Source organism: Haliotis rufescens, unplaced genomic scaffold (genome assembly GCF_023055435.1).
Source record: "Haliotis rufescens isolate VD_foot unplaced genomic scaffold, xgHalRufe1.0.p SCAF_23, whole genome shotgun sequence".
Taxonomy (NCBI): domain Eukaryota; kingdom Metazoa; phylum Mollusca; class Gastropoda; order Lepetellida; family Haliotidae; genus Haliotis; species Haliotis rufescens.
The window spans coordinates 3,011,765-3,032,831 of NW_025963924.1; the positions used below are offsets into that span (position 1 = coordinate 3,011,765).

Below are 21,067 nucleotides of genomic sequence, written 5' to 3' on the forward strand. Positions count from 1 at the left end.
AAGAATGCCCCTCCCTATGCCACCGTAAAGAGGTGGGCAGCAGAGTTTAAGCGTGGCAGGGAGAGCCCCTGAAGACGACAACAACGTCATGGAAGGCCTGCAACGTCATCAAGACCAGAAATGATCTAGGGAATCCATGACATAGTGATGACGGCGGTCGAATGTTCAGTTGGCATTTCCCACGACCGAGTACATTTCATTATCACAGCAGTTAACTTTTGCGAAGAAGAAAGTAGCAGCTCGTTGGGTTCCAAAGCTTCTGACGTCTGATAAAAACTGCAGGGTGAACTGTATGAAGCCGACCCAGAAAGGAACAGAACACAATTTATTTCGTATAGTCTGGACATGAGGCCAATAGTACAGATGAGTGGATAATATTATGCACATTGTGACAGAGCGCTTCAATTTATATTGGTTTTTAAACATTGCTGGAATAAAATGCTGTCGTCATTTGTTGTGAGTAACGATCCGAACTTGTGCATGGTAGGATATTGATAATAATACGAGGGCAAATATCTTGACCTTGAGTTAATATAAGCTGGACATATAAATAGTGCATATTATTCATCATCTAAGTCTTCTTTACAGAAAATGGATGGACTGTCAGCAAAGCTATGGTCACTAGTAATTCTATGTTTTTGTATTTCAAAATCATTCGAACATCGAAATATTGTTGGAGCTCTTCTTAAATTCACAGTCTTAATCGATAATAGATATTTTTCAGATTGTAGTAAGGATTTGTGGGTGCAATATGATTCTAGCCTTGGTGAATCTGATATACAATCTGACCATTCTTGCATGAACAAATCTCTTGTTGTTTGCTTAAATATATAAATAATAGCACCACAGTCTCCGACATCTTGCACCACCCATACATTACCAAGCCATAACTAAACAATGTATATCTTACAAAAGAAGCCCAATTTTTATAACTTGATTCACCATATTTACACAGCATGAAATAACAATGCTTTGGAAATCTTTGGTGGTAATAATTCAGGTTCCTGCAACGATTTGTGAACCTGGGTTCACCACTTCCAGTCTGAGTCCAAACAACAATCAAAACAGTGGAAGCATTCGACATCACCACCTCCAAGGAAGGCAAAAATAGTTCCACCCAAAAGGCCAGACAATATACAGAGCACACTATGCTGCACGTGTGAGGCAATTACAGGATGAATTGAAGAATAAGAGACGCGGGAAGCTGAGTAAAAGTCAGCTCTTCCACCAGACAAGGCGTCAGTGCACAAATCAGTCATTGCCAGGACTACAATCCACGACTGTGGCTTCTTCAGAACCCCCTTCAGTCTCCATCTGTTCCAAAATATGAAGAAAACTTAGCCGGAACCCATTTCGACTCGGAACGATGACGTCATAACACCTGCAATGTCATTAAAATCAGATCTTAGTTCTCGCTACCGCTAAACAAAGATCTGAAGACATCCCATAAGGGGTCGCGTCAGAACGACCTTTCATCCGACCAATCAATGCGTCGCTTACCAGATTATGAAAGTGACAGTCGGAATGTGATATCATGCAATCTCGAAAACTTTAACATGGGGTATTCCGAACGATAGTTACGGGTCTAACGACTGAATCCTTACAATCTAGACCATCTATTAGTCATTCTAGAATGTTGTTTTGTTCAGGTTTCAAATTTGTAATCGAGAATTTGTCAAAATATGCTTCGAAGCGTAGTCGCCAATTTGAAATTAGTGCCGTAAAGCACGAGAAAGCTGCATTCTGATTGGTCATTCCATTGGTCGGTCAAAGTTCGCGCAATGTCGGTCCGACGTGACCCGTAATGGGATGTCCTCAGATCTTTGTTTAGCGGTAGCGAGAACTAAGATGTTTTTAATGAGTTTGTAGCACCTGTGGAGGTGGTTTGGGACAGCCAGGGGAAGGACTTCCACGAAACTGGGATACACGCCATGATATATCCGAAACTGTTCAAAGTGGAGTTAAAACCAACTCAACCACCATGCAATTGTATACATGAGCTGCTACTCGCTTCAACGCCATATTGCCGATCAAAGATGTGCATTTAATCATACCTGGTATCTACTAACTGCAACATAGAATGCAGCCTCTTGTCCATACTCTACTAAGGGGCTAGAAATCCTAAAAACTCCAAAGAGCCAAATTTAGCGACATCGGACACTACAGAGCAGCCCAACTCCAACTATTCTTCAGAACGAGTGTCATCCTTCACATGTTGTTAGATGCAACCATTCTTGTTATTTCAGAACATTTGAGGCTCCTGTGGTTCACGGGAAGAGGCTTGGGTTGACGAAAGATAGGCCTTGGGTCTTGTGAGTGTGCTAGATAATTGGTATTCCTTATATAGGGACATCCTCAAACCAGGCAATCGATAAGGTCGTTGTCCATAGAAGCCATCTGCTTCATAGCATGGGAGGGGAGGATGGCAGGGACGTGTTGCACGTCAGTGTTGTGGCTGAAGTACTTGTGATGTGGGCAGTGTTGTGGCTGGAGTACTTGTGATGTGGGCAGTGTTGTGGCTGGAGTACTTGTGATGTGGGCAGTGTTGTGGCTGGAGTACTTGTGACGTGGCCAGGGTTTTTGTGACTAGTGTACTTGTGATGTGGCCAGTGTTTTGGCTGAAGTACTTGTGACGCCAGGGCGTGGTAAGTGTTGTGGCTGGTGTACTTGTGATGTGGTCAGTGTTGTGGCTGGTGTACTTGTGATGTGGTCAGTCTTGTAGCTGGTGTACTTGTGACGTGGCCAATGTTGTGGCTGGTGTACTTGTGATGTGGTCAGTGTTGTGGCTGGTGTACTTGTGACGTGGCCAGTGTTATGGCTGGTGTACTTGTGACGTGGCCAGTGTTGTGGCTGGTTTACTTGTGATGTGGTCAGGGTTGTGACTGGAGTACTTGTGACGTGGTCAGTGTTATGGCTGGTGTACTTGTGATGTGGTCAGTGTTGTGGCTGGTGTACTTGTGATGTGGTCAGGGTTGTGACTGGAGTACTTGTGACGTGGCCAGTGTTGTGGCTGGTTTACTTGTGATGTGGTCAGGGTTGTGACTGGAGTACTTGTGATGTGGTCAGTGTTGTGGCTGGTGTACTTGTGATGTGGTCAGGGTTGTGACTGGAGTACTTGTGATGTGGTCAGTGTTGTGGCTGAAGTACTTGTGATGTGGTCAGGGTTGTGACTGGAGTACTTGTGATGTGGTCAGTGTTGTGGCTGGTGTACTTGTGATGTGGTCAGGGTTGTGACTGGAGTACTTGTGATGTGGTCAGTGTTGTGGCTGAAGTACTTGTGATGTGGTCAGGGTTGTGACTGGAGTACTTGTGATGTGGTCAGTGTTGTGGCTGAAGTACTTGTGATGTGGTCAGGGTTGTGACTGGAGTACTTGTGACGTGGCCAGTGTTGTGACTGGAGTACTTGTGATGTGGCCAGTGTTGTGACTGGAGTACTTGTGACGCCAGGGCGTGGTCAGTGTTGTGGCTGGTTTACTTGTGATGTGGTCAGTGTTGTGGCTGGTGTACTTGTGATGTGGTCAGTGTTGTGGCTGGAGTACTTGTGATGTGGTCAGGGTTGTGACTGGAGTACTTGTGATGTGGTCAGTGTTGTGGCTGAAGTACTTGTGATGTGGTCAGGGTTGTGACTGGAGTACTTGTGATGTGGTCAGTGTTGTGGCTGAAGTACTTGTGATGTGGTCAGGGTTGTGACTGGAGTACTTGTGATGTGGTCAGTGTTGTGGCTGAAGTACTTGTGATGTGGTCAGGGTTGTGACTGGAGTACTTGTGATGTGGTCAGTGTTGTGGCTGAAGTACTTGTGATGTGGTCAGGGTTGTGACTGGAGTACTTGTGACGTGGCCAGTGTTGTGACTGGAGTACTTGTGACGCCAGGGCGTGGTCAGTGTTGTGGCTGGTTTACTTGTGATGTGGTCAGTGTTGTGGCTGGTGTACTTGTGATGTGGTCAGTGTTGTGGCTGGTGTACTTGTGATGTGATCAGTGTTGTGGCTGGTGTACTTGTGGCGTGGCCAGTGTTGTGACTGGAGTACTTGTGACGTGGCCAGTGTTGTGGCTGGTGTACTTGTGGCGTGGCCAGGGTTGTGACTGGTGTACTTGTGGTGTGGTCAGTGTTGTGGCTGGTGTACTTGTGACGTGGCCAGTGTTGTGGCTGGTGTACTTGTGGCGTGGCCAGTGTTGTGGCTTGTGTACTTGTGACGTGGCCAGTGTTGTGGCTGGTGTACTTGTGGCGTGGCCAGTGTTGTGGCTGGTGTACTTGTGACGTGGCCACTCAATGAATGGAACTCAATAATAATCCCTTGATAACGCATATTATCACAGTTTGCTGAAGCTATTGGTACCTCTTACCCACCAAGTCCTCTTGAATTATTTACTTAATAGCTTTGACAGCACAGCACAATTCTGTGTTGACTAAGCGTGCCTTTCATCACCAATTCTGTCAGAATTATTCTCAGCCACTGTAGATACAAGTAATCACGATATAAATAATTGATACACCACACCCTCGACTCTGCTTATCTGATTCCGGGTACCAAGTAGAGCATACATCATTGATCACGTCGTAAAAAATCGACAATAAGATCTGCGACTTTGTCTGGAGACAATCTCAGCATCTTGGTGGTCCACAAGCCCGAGTGAGTGAGTGAGTGAGTGAGTGAGTGAGTGAGTGCAATATTCAGATTATATCATGACGGCCTGTATGTAATGAGCTAGACAAACCAGTGGTTTAACACGATCACACGCCATCAGCAATGCCACAGTGTGTCCACCCGATCCCCTTACCAGTCGGCTCTTACAAGAAGCATGATATACATATTCTGACTATGCTTGTCGTAAGAGGCGACTAACGGGATCGGGTTGTCAGGCTCGCTGACTTTGTTGATGCATGTCATCGTATCCGAATTACGTAGATCGATGATCATGATCTCAATCACTGGATTGTCTGGTCCAGACTCGATTATTTACAGACCGCCGTCACATAGCTGAAATATAATCGAAAATAATCGAGTCTGGACCAGACAATCCAGTGACTGATGTCATGAGCATCTATCCACGTAGTTGGGATACCATGACATGCATCAACCAAGTCAGCGAGCATGACCACACGATCCCGTTAGTCGCCTCTTACGACAAGCGTAGTCGCCTTTTACGGCAAGCATGGGTTGCTCAACACCTATTCTACCCCGGATCTTCACGGGTCGCGGCCGTTGAAAACAACAAAACATAATAATAATTACCTGAATGATAAAAGCAAAACAAAACTGTCGTCGTTTCATTGATATACTCGTATATATTACCAAGTGACTCAAACTCGTTGAAAGAAAAAAATCTCTGCTTGTAGATACACTATCCACTCGACTTTACCTTGCCCCTGAGATAGGCACGGCCTGACGGTGTTAAACGACATGAATTCCTGTTCAGATGGAAGCCAAGTCTTTGTGTAAATGTTTTATCCGAGTTTTCAATATCCCTAAGTATGTTGTCCATAGGTCGGTGTGTAAAGGTCGGAGACAACGCAGTGTGTCTCGTCCTCATCCCCACAGACAGCCGACAGATACCGATGACCTTCGGAATGTCAGCGGAACTTGCCGAGCCCCGCGGTGATGCCAACACTATATGTCCAGGGACATTAAACATATTGGTCGGCCATATAAACTAACGGTGTGTGTACGTTTATTCGACATCAACACAAGACGAAACATGTGTACAGGTGAAAAAAGAATCGTTGTCGTTTATCAAATGCATAATATCTCCTTGCTTTTATCATAAATATCCTGAATCCATTCGAGGCGTTCGAAAGTGACGTCACCAGCTTCATCTCACCTTTCACAAACTTAGCACAGAAATTCTCTCGCTCATGAAGGCGTTATTTACGGGGTGTTATTCTGATCGGTCTCTATCTACAGTACTCACATTTGTTCATGGCATTTAAATAAGAAATCGTTTTTCTTAAAACTGAAAAGAACTATTATGAAAAAACATTCGAGATTTTTTTCCACTCAAGAATTCTGAAACATAAATTAAAATCTTGTTTTATGTTGTTTTTGTTTGTTTGTTTGTTTGTTGTTTAACGCCGCACTCAGCAATATTCCAGGCGGTCTGTAAGTAATCGAGTCTGGACCAGACAATCCAGTGATTGACATCATGAGCATCATGAGCATCGATCCGCGCAATTAGGATCGATGACATGCATCAACCAAGTCAGCGAGCCTGACCACCCGATCCCGTTAGTCGCCTTTTACGGCAAGCAATAGGTTAGACCTATTCTAACCCGGAATCATCACGGGTCTCTTGTTTTATGAATTTCGTACTGAGAAACCAGGACGCTCAGAGAGCTGAAACATTGAGAATTGTATAGGTCTATGACGTGACTTGTCCGTAGCATGGGAATTTAAAGAACATGACATATAATTGAAAAACGTTCTTCCGCTGTGGTATTTTTAAGTATCAATGTTTCCCTAAGATCAGTTTCATCAAACAAGTCGACATTGAATAACAGTTTGTCAACAGTTTGTTTGTTTTTAAATGAGATCTGAAGGAAATTCTAAATTGTTGTGAAAAGTGTAAATGTTATCGTGCATGTTCGTTTTATTTATGCATGTTGTTTACTCAAATGCATGGTATTATGTACTTTTGCTTACAAATAATCATAGTAGTGGTTACTTATTTTGTCCATGGATATAAAGCCACTTAAGATATATCCCTTTAGCACTTACTAAAAACAAATGCGTAGGTTGGTCAAATTATAATTTATGATATATTTTTAAATTAATACATATTTTCAATCACTTCAACATAACTTCTTCATTTTACAAAATAAAAACTCTAACATAAAGCAATTCCCAATTTGGAAAAATCACGACCGGAATTTAGTGTGTCAAATAATTAAACCAAAAACCTAAGGGTCGAGTCAATTGTTTGGGACAGTCAGTTATGAGGAACACTATTTCTTTATATGGGCTAACGCAAAAAAGGTTATTAAAACCCGAAAAAAAAGAAGAAAAGACAGATTAGTTTTAACTGATAGTATATAGGTTAAATTAATCTTTATAACAGTGTCATCTGTAACTGTGTATAAATGAGACTACAAACGCCTGTGGTATACGGTCAAGAAAATATATGTAGTTTTACAGATATACAATCTGTAGACACGAATCCATCACATATAGCTATCACTTATGCATCTTAAGAAAGGTGCGGGGTATATAGATAAGATGACACTTTATTATCTTGAAGGGAATTTGGGTTACATCAGCACAAGTTCTCAGATTATTGATAAACACACATACAAATAAATAATAACATGCTCAACAATAATTTATGACAAACTTATTATAAAACCTGGTATACTAGCTGGTAAGAATTAATTCAGGGCCCTGTTTGTTCTCAACATCGGCAATTGTAGTCCGCGACCAGAAGGAAAAAGTTGATACTCCGATGTAAAACATGGGAGATGTCGCTTAATATTTTATTTGCTTTATTAACTATTGGCTGCTCATGAATACTGCCGATGTCCTGAAGAGAGATGCAAATGATTTTATTCGCTGTTACAGATTTTGAACAGTTTGTTTTTGTTGCGAACAGACAGGTTCCCACCAGCTAGTGAAAATAAACATGGACGTTAGTCAATTTAAAATGTCTTAGAAGACGAAGTAAATACAACCTCGGTTGACCCTTCGTGTGTGTGTGTGTGTGTGCGCGCGTGCGTGCGTGCGTGCATTCCGTATTTGCATCCCATACGAGTTTTGAATCAATGTTGGTCCCCAGATATTTATATTTGTCCACAACTTCTATTACCTCATGTATATTATCAATAACATTTGGAATAAGACATGAGTTATATTTCCTAAAATTAAAGGACATTTCTTTGTTTATAGTTCCGATTGATCTTGTTTGGTCGATATACCTCTATATGTGAACATGAATGATTGACGTAAAATATTCTGCTCATTAACAATGTATTTGACATATCTTATTGGATATTTAGGTTGCTCGCATTAAATTAACCTCACAAGTGACTTTACGCCAGTCACGCTTACAAGATAGTTCCGCATCCCTTAACACTTATTCAGGTTTCTTCACATGCCAACGCGTGTGATCGTCTGCTTGATATGTTTCCATTGAGAATGCACGATTTGCACGTACAAAACCGAGTGTACCGCGCGCGGACCGAGCCGGTATTTGTTTACATGGCTGAAATCGCTTAAAAAGACCCCAGTTTGACGTACCTGATACTTTCTTGACCTCCCTGGTGGAGCCGTTCAGTGCAACGTTTGCCTACAGTCTCGTATTCCGAGACTCGAGCAGGGTCCATGACGACAACCGACGACATCAACATCCACTGTCAACCAGGCCCGGTCAGCTGACGGGCAGCTGCAAGTGAGGCGTCCTTACCGGCAAATGCAACGCTTGTCTTCAGAGCTGTCGTTGTGAAAATGTACCTTGTTTATTTTGTAAACGTTTATCCTACAGGTTATGAACATAAACGTGTGCCCGCCTGGAAAGAACATCCACTGTGACCCCAGCGAGAACAATTTCACATCGCTATTGCTGTGCAGTCGACCATCCTAGTCCATCCATTTACAACTGTGAGCCGCGGTATACAACGCAACGAGGTGTTTGTAGCGTTCACACCTTCATCAACAAAGCTGTTTTCGTGTTCTTACAGTCACTACTACACTATTGATATACACATGTAGGATGCGGGCGACTTCAAGTTCACAGGCGCTATTATGCAAATATTGACAGCATACAGATCGATCGCCTCTAGATGACCCACAATGCAACTTGTTCTCTCATCTGGGCGACATCCTGCGTCGGTCGAATTGTGGACGCTCTGACGGATCTATTCGATTTTAGCGAAGTCGCTTCAATTTTATGCTATCTGTTCGCCTCGCGAATCATTATATGATTTATTATGTTAATAGTGCCGGGGTAAATGTTATATTCTCGCTCTTATAAGCTGAGGAAATTGTACGCCGGTTAATCAATAATTTGTCTTATTTGCACTGATTTCTAAAATATATTCCTCACCAACAATTGAATTGAAGAGACACACAGCAATTACAAGCTACACCTACGTATGATTAATAAGGTTCAATATACAGTGTATGTATGGACATGTGCATTTTAAAGCAGTACATACATGCATACACGGCGGTGCCGGTGGGACACGCTCCCCCGTATAGCGTCAGGCACCGTGTGTTGTTGTTGACTTCGTGACATGGGTATAGCGTGCGTCCCCCTTTCCTAAATCCTGGATCATCCTCTGCTAAAGATGAGCACAATTTGGTTCAACTTTAATTTTCCCCCAAAAATACTGAAATCTCAAAATATAAGTTTGCAGATGCAGACGGGTTGGGGAATGAAGTGACAGCTGTTATGCAATGACATGGCGGTTATTCAAGCTATTGATCATGCAATTCCGCCACATGCTTGAAGCTTTTATGTCATTAGGTGTTACCACTAACTAACATATGCAATTTTACCCATCCAGGTACTAAATTCAGCAGGTATATCTCAATGAAAATAGGATATTCTCAGTTTTCAGTTGGTGTGGCTAATACATACTATAAAGTATTTGTGTGTGTGTTCAGTCATGTGTTGAACACGTGTTCAAAGCATGAATATTGTATGGCCGCCTACGAATGTATCAGAATGAATATTGACCCTGTTTGCTAATTTTAATCTAAGGGACAGCCCATTTGATTTACGGGAGGTATGGGTGGGGTGAGTTGGGTGGGTGGGAGGATGTAAGACTAGATATTTGTCAGCTCCAGAAGCAAAACCATGTAAAACCATTTGATGAAACACACACACACACACACACACACACACACGATGAACCCACGATTATGAAATGGTATGTCCCATACATCAAGAAGTAACATACACGATCTTATGTATTTCCTATGTGTATTCAAATACATAGTCCGTTTACTGCGTCATCTAACATGACACGCGTGCAGCACGGTAGCCGGCAAGTACACTGACCTGAACCCATGCGGTGTTGTAAAAGGTTACGGTGAAAATGTCAACTGCAGAATGAAAAGCCTATTTTCAAGTTCCAGCCTTTCTCCGTTGTCTCGGAGTGCACAGTTATTAATACCACATTATTCTAGATCAGAGTAGGGGGCCCGACGCTGCCAGAAACCTATCTTCGCGGGTTCGGATCCAGATTTGCCCTGTTTCTGGGTTTGTCAGCACCATGCCGCGCTCGTGGGTTCGTCAAAATGGTAAACGCCTAAAACCTGCATCACGTCGGGCTTTTCTCCATCATCACGCTGACAGGCCGTGATGTAGCTGGAATGTTGTTCAAAGCGGCGTTAAACGGAACTTACAAGATCAGAAAAAGCCTTTCTGTACGTGGGTCATGTTTTCCGACGATTAAAAGACCCGTGAAAATCCGGGGTAGAATAGGTCTTCAGCAACCCATGCTTGCCGTAAAAGCCGACTATGCTTGTCGTAAGAGGCGACTAACGGGATCGGGTGGTCAGGCTCGCTGACTTGGTTGATGCACGGTCATCGATCCCAATTGCGTGGATCGATGCTCATGATATCAATCCCAGGATTGTCTGGTCCAGACTCGATTATTTACAGACCGCCGTCATATAGCTGGAATATTGCTGAGTGCGGCGTTAAACAACAAACCAACCAACCAACCAACCGACGATTAAAAAGGGGATCGGGCGGTTACAACAGCTACATACACTGAGTGTGCACAGCACTTCATGGCTGAACACTGTAGTCACACCATCAATCACTGGTTCGCCTGTAGCCTAAAGGAAGCCAGTCTCTTATAGGGATACATTATGATATCAACTACTACTTATTGCCTTAGAGACTTGTGCAAGTCTAGTTTTGCCTGGTCTACCGTGATGCAGCGGTGTACATATCCATCTGCTCATTTATTCTTTTCAACCCGGGAAGTTCCGGGTTTGCTGTAGAAGGAGACTATGCTTGTCAGAGGCGACTAACGTGATCGGGTAGTCAGGCTCGCCCATGAGGTTGATGCATGTCATCGTATCCTAATTGCGCAGATCGATGCTCATGATGTCAATCACTGGAATGTCTGGTCCAGACTCGATTATTTACAGACCGCCGTCACATAGCTGGAATATTGTTGAGCGAGACATTCAACAACAAACAAACAAACAAACACATATAGTACGCGCCACCCTGTTATCCCCCACTACCACCCAGGAATAATTCTCCATTTCCAGGAATCGTTAATCAGGAGGGATTCCATGTAAACAGACCCGTCTGAACCGAGGTTTCACTGGATGATGGAATTTATTTTTGAGATGCACCAAGAATGACAATTGTGTTCCTTCCGGCTTTGGGGACAAGGGTGGCCCAGTCGTCTAAGGCGCCGCGATACTCTGTGCAGAGTTGCGTCCCTTGGGCACGCTAGAAACCTATGATTGTGGGTTCGAATCCCGGTCCGCCCCGATTATGTTTCTAAGTTTGTCAGCACCATTCCCGTGCTCGTGGGTTTCACCGAAGTGGTAAACGTCTGAGACCTGCATCACTTCGGGCTTTCCTCCCACATTAAGCTGACACGCCGTGATAAAACTGGAATACTGTTAAAAGCGGCGTTAAACCAAACTCATTCACTCACTCCGGCTTTAACGCGTTGCACGTAATCCAAGTGTAAAGGTGGCAAGTAAATATGGATACGTATTTTACTGTGTTTTCTGCATTCCGATATTGTGTTGGATAGATATGCAGGGGCATGTACAAAGGTTACGAGTGAGTTACAATTTAACGCCGCATCGGCATTATTTCAGCAATATAGAGACACACAGGTTACGCCATTTTACAATTCGCACTAACTAGAGGCACTGCAGCTCACCTGTAAGGATGAAAGATCAAGTTCAATCGTTGTTCAAATAACCTTAATTGTGTTACATGAACCGATTACTGGCCATGTAATTTCTAAAGCAGTTCAGATCCCTAGCTGTTTCTGGGTGTTTATTTCCCAAATAGTATAATTATGTAGCTAATGACATATTATTTTCAATAGTGGCAATGCCTTTAACATATTTGGCAATCATGATGATAAAATGATAAATAGAAGCTTATTTGATGCGAAGTATAAATATTTTCATTAAGGGTCTTACTTAAATGCATTTAAAAAAAATTAACCCCTCTCCCCGGGCGCTTCCGACCCTACCCGAGTCCAACCAGACGGACATATTATGTCAAAACATGTAACGTAAGATCAATGGATAGAGAACAATGGTATCAGCTCCGCGTTACTTCTGTCTTGGTGAGCTAACAATAGAATCCTTCACGTGTGTTATATTTATAACGCTGTCAGTTTGACTGAATGTACAGTTGCCATAGCTACAAACATGTAAATGCCAGTTTATTCGTTGATAATTATCACATTCTAAATATGTACCTGTGACCAGTGCTGGTAAAAATACTGTGAGGCATACAAAATGGAAACAAGTGACGTAGACCATTATTAGAATCGATTTTAAGAGTTTATACCAGCTTAAAAAGCTCTTCAAATTTTACTTAATTTCTCTTAAGGTTTCAACAAGAGTGGCCAGGCTCGCTGACTTGGTTGATGCATGTCATCGTATCTCAATTGCGTAGCTCGATGTTCACGATGTCAATCAATGGATTGTCTGAGTGCGGCGTCTGTCAGTCTTTATTTATTTGCCTACTTTCTTACTTATTGGTAAGACAGCCTCCGTGGTCTAGTAGTAGAGCGTCCGCCCGTAGAGCGAAAGGTCCGGGGTTCGATCCCCGGCCGCGTCATACCAAAAGACGTTAAATGATGGGATTTTTTCCTGGGTAGAATAGGTCTTCAACGACCCATGCTTGCCGTAAAAGGTTGACTATGCTTGTCGTAAGAGGCGACTAGCGGGATCGGGTGGTCAGGCTCGCTGACTTGGTTGATGCATGTCATTGATCCCAATTGAGTGGATCGATGCTCATGATATTATTCACTGGATTGTCTGGTCCAGACTCGATTATTTACAGACCGCTGTCGTATAGCTGGAATATTGCTGAGTGCGGCGTTAAACAACAAACCAACCAGCCAACTTGTTACCCTGTCTGGCGCTCGGCATAAAGGGGCTAAAACAAGGACTGGTCGGCTCGGAATCAGTATACTGTGTCTGAGTGGGGTATTCATGTTAAACTGCGGCATGGTATCTCAGTGTGCTAGCACTATAAATCTGCATCAGTCCGGACTAGTACAAGCAGCCACCCACCCACGTGCATGCACGTCGCTATATAAGTGCAATAATCTTGGACGCGACGTTAAACCCCATTTCACCTCATCTCACTTATCGGTAATACTCAGAGGAGTGTCCGGGGTTTCATTGTATATGCATGATCATGAAGTTCACTCAGTTCAGTGTTGAAGGGTCGCCTGTGTATGTAGTGTGTTAAACTGTCAAACAGAAACATATGCCAACAAGCGTCAATAGGTCTGAGTATGTTGACAATGTGATTAACAGTTGAAGAACTTGTTGTTTGTGCCAATGTCACACTGATTGGATGCTAAAATGAAACCGGAAAAATGGAAAACTATTAAACACAATGAAAAGTGGAAGCTTGAAGGTAAAAAGGCTACCCAAAACACACGCCTGAACGCAACCAGTGGTTTAGCCCATGCACGTGCAACTCATGACATGTGACAGTCAGTCAGGCCATATAATGATTCATTCAAGGTGCAACTGAACTGCACTCTGGGAAGTTGACAATGCGACGTTTTCGACCACTAATAAGGACCCTCCATAATGATGCTGATAAAGAATAAAAAGCATTTTATAATATCTGTGTGAGGGCCTGGGTGGCTTTGATGGTCTCTCTCTACTTTGTTACTCCTCATATAGCTTCTCTCTCTCTCTCTCTCTCTCTCTCTCTCTCTCTCTCTCTCTCTCTCTCTCTCTCTCTCTCTCTCCCTCTCTCTCTACTTTGTAACTCCTCATATAGCTTCTCTCTCTCTTCCCCCCTCTCTCTCTACTTTGTAACTCATCATATAGCTTCTCTCTCTGCCCCCTCTCTCTCTACTTTGTAACTCCTCATATAGCTTCTCTCTCTCTCTCTTCCCCTCTCTACTTTGTAACTCCTCATATAGCTTCTCTCTCTCTCACCCCCTCTCTCTCTACTTTGTAACTCCTCATATAGATTTCGTTTCTCTCTCTCTCTCCCCTCTCTCTCTACTTTGTAACTCCTCATAAAGCTTCTCTCTCTACTTTGCAACTTCTCATATAGCTTCTCTCTCCCCCCACCCCTCTCTCTCTCTCAGACAATGTGCAAAGTATATGGGAATTGTTCAAATGATGCAGTCATTACATTTTACATTTGTATTCCTCATGGTATGTGTGTTGAGGCAAATAAGTTAGCAATGAAAACTTGGCGGTCGAATTTCAAGACATAGATATGCAAACAATTGACTTAATTTGGCGATCTTTGTGTTGCTTTTAATGTTCATAATCATACTGAGTGTGGCTTTACTACTTTGAAACTCCTCACATAAAAAATCTCTCTCTCTTCCCCTCTCTTTCTCTCTTTCCCCCTCTCTCTTTCTTTCTCTCTATCTCTTTCCCTCTCTCTCTCTCTCTCCCCCTCTCTCTCTTTCTCTCTCTGACTGTTCGGAGCTTTGAAGAATTCTCTCTATCGTCGTAATTAATGGTTGCAAAATTGGATAAGTGTTACTTTTGTCTCTTGTGCGTGTGTATAGAACAGCGTCAATACATATTTTCGGAAATCCAATTTGCTGTCCAGATAATTATAGAAGGGATTATATATCAACAGCATGGCGGTCCTGTTAATGTCTTTATGAATACATAGTGTAGTCCAAAGCAGTTTTACTTAAAGCAATCACTGTGTCAGATGAATGAATTTACAAGTTTGGTTCCGTTATCTATGATTCATTGTATATGTTAATAAATGTGTTCTGTGGATAAATGCTTGTATACACTACTGACAGTTGTTTAACCAATGTATAACAGGGTTCACGTTATAAATATTAAGACATCATGACAGAGAGGCAACACATATGTTATAAGATGACATCTGCTACAACTGAACGTGGGATTCAATTATAATTCTATTATTTCCACAAACGATTTTGACGTCTAGATACAAAGAAATCAAGTACATACACGCCGGTCTGGTAGAAATGGAACACTGTATGTTTTTGACAAGAACGCCATTGTTCAACTGCAGCTGTTGTGTCTCAAAGAGTGAGTGTGGTTTTACGCCGCTTTTAGCAATATTCCAGCAATGTCACGTTTGGGGACACCAGAAATGGGCTTCACACAAGGTACCCAAGTTGGGAATCGTACCCAGGTCTTCGGCGTGACGAGCGAACCCTTTCACGAGTAGGCTTCCCCACCGTCCTTGTGTCTCAAAGAACTCACAAAGTTATCACAACCTTAACGAGCACTGATATCTACATGTCATACGACACAGCCAGGCTCGAACTACAGCAGACCATCAGCAGCGCTGGTACTAGGCTGGTCTATGGAACGAGTTTCCAGTGGATGTCGAGAGATCTGAGGATTTTAAGGGCTTCTGTTCTACTATCAAGAACATCCCCTTGAAAAGTGCCAGGACTGATATGAGCGCCCTTGAGGAATAGTGGAGCAGACTATGCGCAAAGTATAGGGGAATTGTTCAAGTGATGCAGTCATTACATTTTACATTTATATGCCTTATGGTATGTGTGCTGAGGCAAACGTTAGCAATGAAAACTTGGCTGTCGAATTTCAAGACATAGGCATGCAAAGAATTGACCTAGTTTGGCGATCTTTGTGTTGCTTTTAATGTCCATAATCCATTTTGAAACTACTCATATGACACTCTCTCTCTCGGCGTTAAACCCAACTCACTCACTCATTCAAATCATAGCCTGAATTTTTTTTCTATACATAGTTTTACAGGAACTAACTATTTACCAGTCTCTCTCTCTCACTCTCTGTGTTTTGTTTTGGTAAAAGCTGACAACACAGTTTTTCCAGGGCTTTCGGATATAAAATTCTCAGCTGGAGAATAATACTGAAGATATAGCCCTAAATATTGAACCCAACAGTACATATTAGAATACACTACATTTTTAATACATTCGTTTTCTGTGATTAGTCACCGTTGAAACTGTCATCCATATAGTGTCGCTATGGAAGTGTCGTTAATCGGTCGCTATGACAACTCAGACTTCAGACAAGATAGCCGGCTACTTCGTCCCCATCGTGTGCACCCTGTCTACCATTACACACATCTCCAGGGTAATTAGCCATTGGAATTAAATGTTCATTCAGACAATGGTTGTCGTAAATCAGTCGCTATGACAGTAGCAAAAAGGACACACAAGTACATTGCTATCTTGCTGTCAACAGCAGAGCTGTCTCACCCTTATTGTTCCTAGTATGTGCGCCGTTCTTTATAAGCATTTTATTTCAAGACGAATGGTGCCTTACACATGTGGAACTATAGATTGGCATGTACATAATGCAAAGTTGATTTGCCCATCTTTATCCTGAACATTTACCCCTGACAATGGCAAATCAACACCTACCGTACAATTTCCCGTTTCTGTCTTGTTTGTTTGGTTTGTTTTTTAAACGCCGCACTCAGCAATGTTGCAGCTATATGGCGGCGGTCAGTAAATAATCGAGTCTGGACCAGACAATCCAGTGATTAATATCATGAAAATCGATCAACGCAAGTTCCCTTTTCTGGAAGGCAATGAGTTGCCTGTCCCATATTTCCTTTGATGTGTCCATCTTGTCTGTCCATAGCAACAATGAAATGAAGACACACTGACATCTTGCTGTCAAATGCAGAACTGTCTGCCCTTTCGTGTTCCTGGTATTTCTGTTAGTGCCTTTCTGTATAGGTGTTGTATTAGGTCAAGACAGATGGCAGATTCCCAAGAACATCGCCTGTCATGTATCAACTGCAAAGTTGTATTGCCATCTGTATCCTTAGCAAATACATCTGACACCGGAAGCAACAAGCTGATACATTCTTTATGCGTGGTGGGGCGGTCGGGTAGCCTAGTGGTTAAAGCGTTCGCTCGTCACGCCGAAGACCCGGGTTCGATTCCCGACATGGGTACAATGTGTGAAGCCCATTTCTGGTGTCCCCCGCCGTGATATTTCTGGAATATTGCTAAAAGCGGCGTAAAACCATACACACTCACTCACTCACTTTATGCGTGGTGCAAAGGTGTATTTCCCCGTATTTCTTATGTCCAGGAGCTCCTTTCTATATAAGGAATCGACACAGGCCATGCCAAATCTGCCTGTCAGATGGTCTGAGCATGCAGGAAGGAATAGCATAATTTGTACAGTCAGTGAGTGGGTGAATTAAAATTTAACGTCGCATCGGCATTATTTCAGCCATATAGCGACGAGACCATGTTAATATAATCCCAATTGAGTTATTTATGCAAAGTTATATTTAAAAACAATTTATGAAACATATTTGAGCATACTATATTTAGAAACAATTTATGAAACATATTTGAGCATAACAATATTATATATTCAGTTTTAAAACACCTCTGCTTCCTGCACGATACCCCAGCAGGATTTACTTCATCACTTTGGCTACTGGTGGTTGTGCACAATACTAGCCAATATTAAAAATACTCAGCATTGAGTTGGCTTAAAAACACTGGTTGATGATAGTAACATCGATTATGATAGGATTACGTGTCACAAAGGGGGGAACTGTACAAAGTAAAGTCTGAAAACACTGAAATAGGTGAGAATAGAGACCGATTCCATTTTGCAAACAGTTTTTGCAATGTTCACACATATAAACAAAGTTTTAATTGTATGAGTATTTACATTTATTATATGAGTCCCATTTCGCAGATCCGTTGGGCCTTTTTCGCCATAACCCATGGTGTGACTATATAATTTTAAGTAGTGCTTGATGAGGTTTGACAGTGAAACTGAGCAAAACTAGACAGGACCCTTCTATCAGTTCTAATAGTTCTGTTCAGTTATCTAATCACAATTTCATAATGATGTACACATGAAATAAAAAAATACGATCTTCATTCTATCATGGTGGAACCCTGGTGCCATTCGCAAACATTGATTCCTTTCGGAAGTGACGTCACTATCTCCATCTGTATCCATGTAAACATTTGACTTGCCTTTGCATGTGTTTGTAACGGGTGCCAACATTGGGTCAGGATAAGCAGAGCTTGATAGTTATTCATAAACACATGCTTATGATATTGTCGGAATTGCTCAATGGACTCAATGGTTTTAGCAGAGATTTCTTATGACTGTGGAAAGGGTTTTGTCCCTTGTATTTATCAGAATCTCTGCACAGCTTTCCTCATAAAAAAATCATATTTAAATAGATATAATACACTTGATTACTGTCTATGGCTCCGATGTTGGAAATAGTTTACTTGCATGTTGTTGAACGCCACACTCAGCAAATATTCCATACATATGACAGTAGATGTAAATAATCAAATCTGGACCAGACAATCCAGTGATTGACATCATGAGCACCGATCCTTGCAATTGGGATACAATGACATGTGTCAACCAAGTCAGCCAACCTGACCACCAGATCCTGCTAGTCACCTCTTACGACAAGCATGGGTGGCAGAAGACCAATTCTAACCTGGAATCATCAGTTGGAAAAAGAAGTTTGGTGACTGCAACAACGGTTTTAACCACAATCTACACATAAAAGAAAATAGTGAGGTTATGTGTGAACATAGCAGTGTGTAAAATTGTGAGCCGTGAAACACTGGACAGCTTTCACTTCTGAAATGTTATGAAAGAAAGACACAAATATTTCATTGGTAACACCTTTATTATCGTAATATGAAAAGTTCAAAGTCTCGTATTTCCAAAAATATTTAATCTGGGTTACACAAAATACTTTTTTCAGTACTGGAGAGCTAAGAAGGCAAATAAACCACATCATTCAATGTCCATGTTATTGATGGGCATGTCTGTAACATTCTAAAATACAGAATGACACTTTCCATGTAACTCTACATTAGTGTGGAGTGAGTGACTTAAACGTGTTTGTGTAAGAGTCAGCAACAACGTTAGCTATATCACAAGGACTCCATGTTAGAAAAGGTCCTCAGTAACCAATGTAGGTCAATCGAGGAACTGGTCAGGCTTGTGATAGAGTGTCATGTTACCTCCACAGCGTGGATCCTTGCTGATAATGTCCAACACTGATATGTCTTGTCCAGAGTAGAATATATACAGGCTGTTGTCTTATTGCTGGAATATTACTGATTGTTTGTTTGTTGTTTAACATTTCGGTCAGCAATATTCCAGCTATGAGTCTGGACCAGACAAACCAGTGCTTGATATGACGATGACACTAAATCAACCAACTTGTAAAGCCTGATGCGTGTTAATCACCGGTCATGACAAGGATGAGGTTTGGGGCTATCTGGGGTTGGATTATTAAAATGATACGTGCCACGGCGGTTTCATAGACATTACACATGGCACAAAAGCATCATCACCCTCAGACAGATCACTTTGTAATCTCATCCTCGATCTGCATTCTATATGATAAATGCACTGGACCCATTTGCCAGCATAGCTTTGAGTCTGGTTTGAATGATGTGATGTTTCAAATAGTCGTGCAATACAATTACTGTTCTGTCATGGTTGAAACATATCCCAGTAGTCGACTCAACTTGTGACATGCCGTTTCAACTGTGAAAGCCTGATAGCCACACGACTTCCCATCCCTTGAAGCTAAACGATCATTATCATTCTTCTGATTCGATTAATTGTATGGTGGGCATGTTTGTACAAGGTCACACTTTTCAAATTAGAACTATGGCAAACTGTCTTTCAGATGGGTCATTGGTTCATGATGTCAATCTCATGACCGACAGAATTTCTGTGCTAAGTAAGTGAGAGTTGATGTCATCAGCAACAGGAATCCTGTGCTAGGTTAGTGAGAGTTGATGCCATCAGCAACAGAAATCCTGTGTTAGGTTAGTGAGAGTTGATGCCATCAGCAACAGAAATCCTGTGTTAGGTTAGTGAGAGTTGATGCCATCAGCAACAGAAATCCTGTGCTAGGTTAGTGAGAGTTGATGCCATCAGCAACAGAAATCCTGTGCTAGGTTAGTGAGAGTTGATGCCATCAGCAACAGGAATCCTGTGCTAGGTTAGTGAGAGTTGATGCCATCAGCAACAGGAATCCTGTGCTAGGTTAGCGAGCATTGATGTCATCAGCAAGAGAAATCCTGTGCTAAGTAAGTGAGAGTTGATGTCATAAGCAACAGAAATCCTGTGCTAGGTTCGCGAGAGTTGATGTCATCAGCAAGAGAAATCCTGTGCTAAGTTAGCGAGAGTTGATGTCATCAGCAAGAGAAATCCTGTGCTAAGTTAGTGAGAGTTGATGTCATAAGCAACAGAAATCCTGTGCTAGGTTCGCGAGAGTTGATGTCATCAGCAAGAGAAATCCTGTGCTAAGTTAGTGAGAGTTGATGTCATCAGCAAGAGAAATCCTGTGCTAGGTTCGCGAGAGTTGATAAGGGAGATGCAGATGGTGAATGGGTCCAGGGTATGTATCCTAATAGAATTGAGATATAATACCTTGGTTAATTGAGGATGTTTTCTATCATCACCTGGTGAAGAGAGTTAAGTCAGTTATATGAAACATCTATTTGTTGACATCAGTTATATGAAACATCTATTTGCTGTCAGTTATAAATGAAACATCTATATGCTAACATCAGTTATATAAAACATCTACATTTGCTGACATCAGTTATAAATGAACCATCTATTTGCTGACATAAGCTAACAGATTTACAGCAGGTATTCACTACGACACTAAAAGGCAGTCCAGCCATATTTCAACAAGAAGTCACCCTTAAAATCAAATTCAGAAAATCAAGTATGAAAAAATGTAGTAAAAACACAACAAAAATCATATTCGGAATCAATTTTCATTTACATTACGTTTGTATTCCCAAACATTTCAGTTAGTTTGATTCATATATAAAGGTCTCTATAACATTAAAAAATCTTCTTTGAAGAACATGTCAATAAAAACTGAAAAGTTGTAAAAACACACACAAG

The 21,067-nt window shown here is 42.0% G+C and overlaps 1 protein-coding gene across 1 annotated transcript in view; it reads right to left on the bottom strand.

Annotated features, from left to right (window-relative positions):
- The window catches only part of LOC124120679 (inosine-5'-monophosphate dehydrogenase 1-like), a 47,467-nt gene extending 38,704 nt beyond the window's left edge, over positions 1–8,763 (bottom strand). The window contains exon 1 of the mRNA XM_046483557.2: positions 8,225–8,763. Coding sequence (XP_046339513.2) covers positions 8,225–8,334 — 110 coding nt within the window. The 5' untranslated portion in view covers positions 8,335–8,763. The remainder of the gene's footprint in view (positions 1–8,224) is intronic.
- Between the last annotated feature and the right edge of the window lie 12,304 nt (positions 8,764–21,067).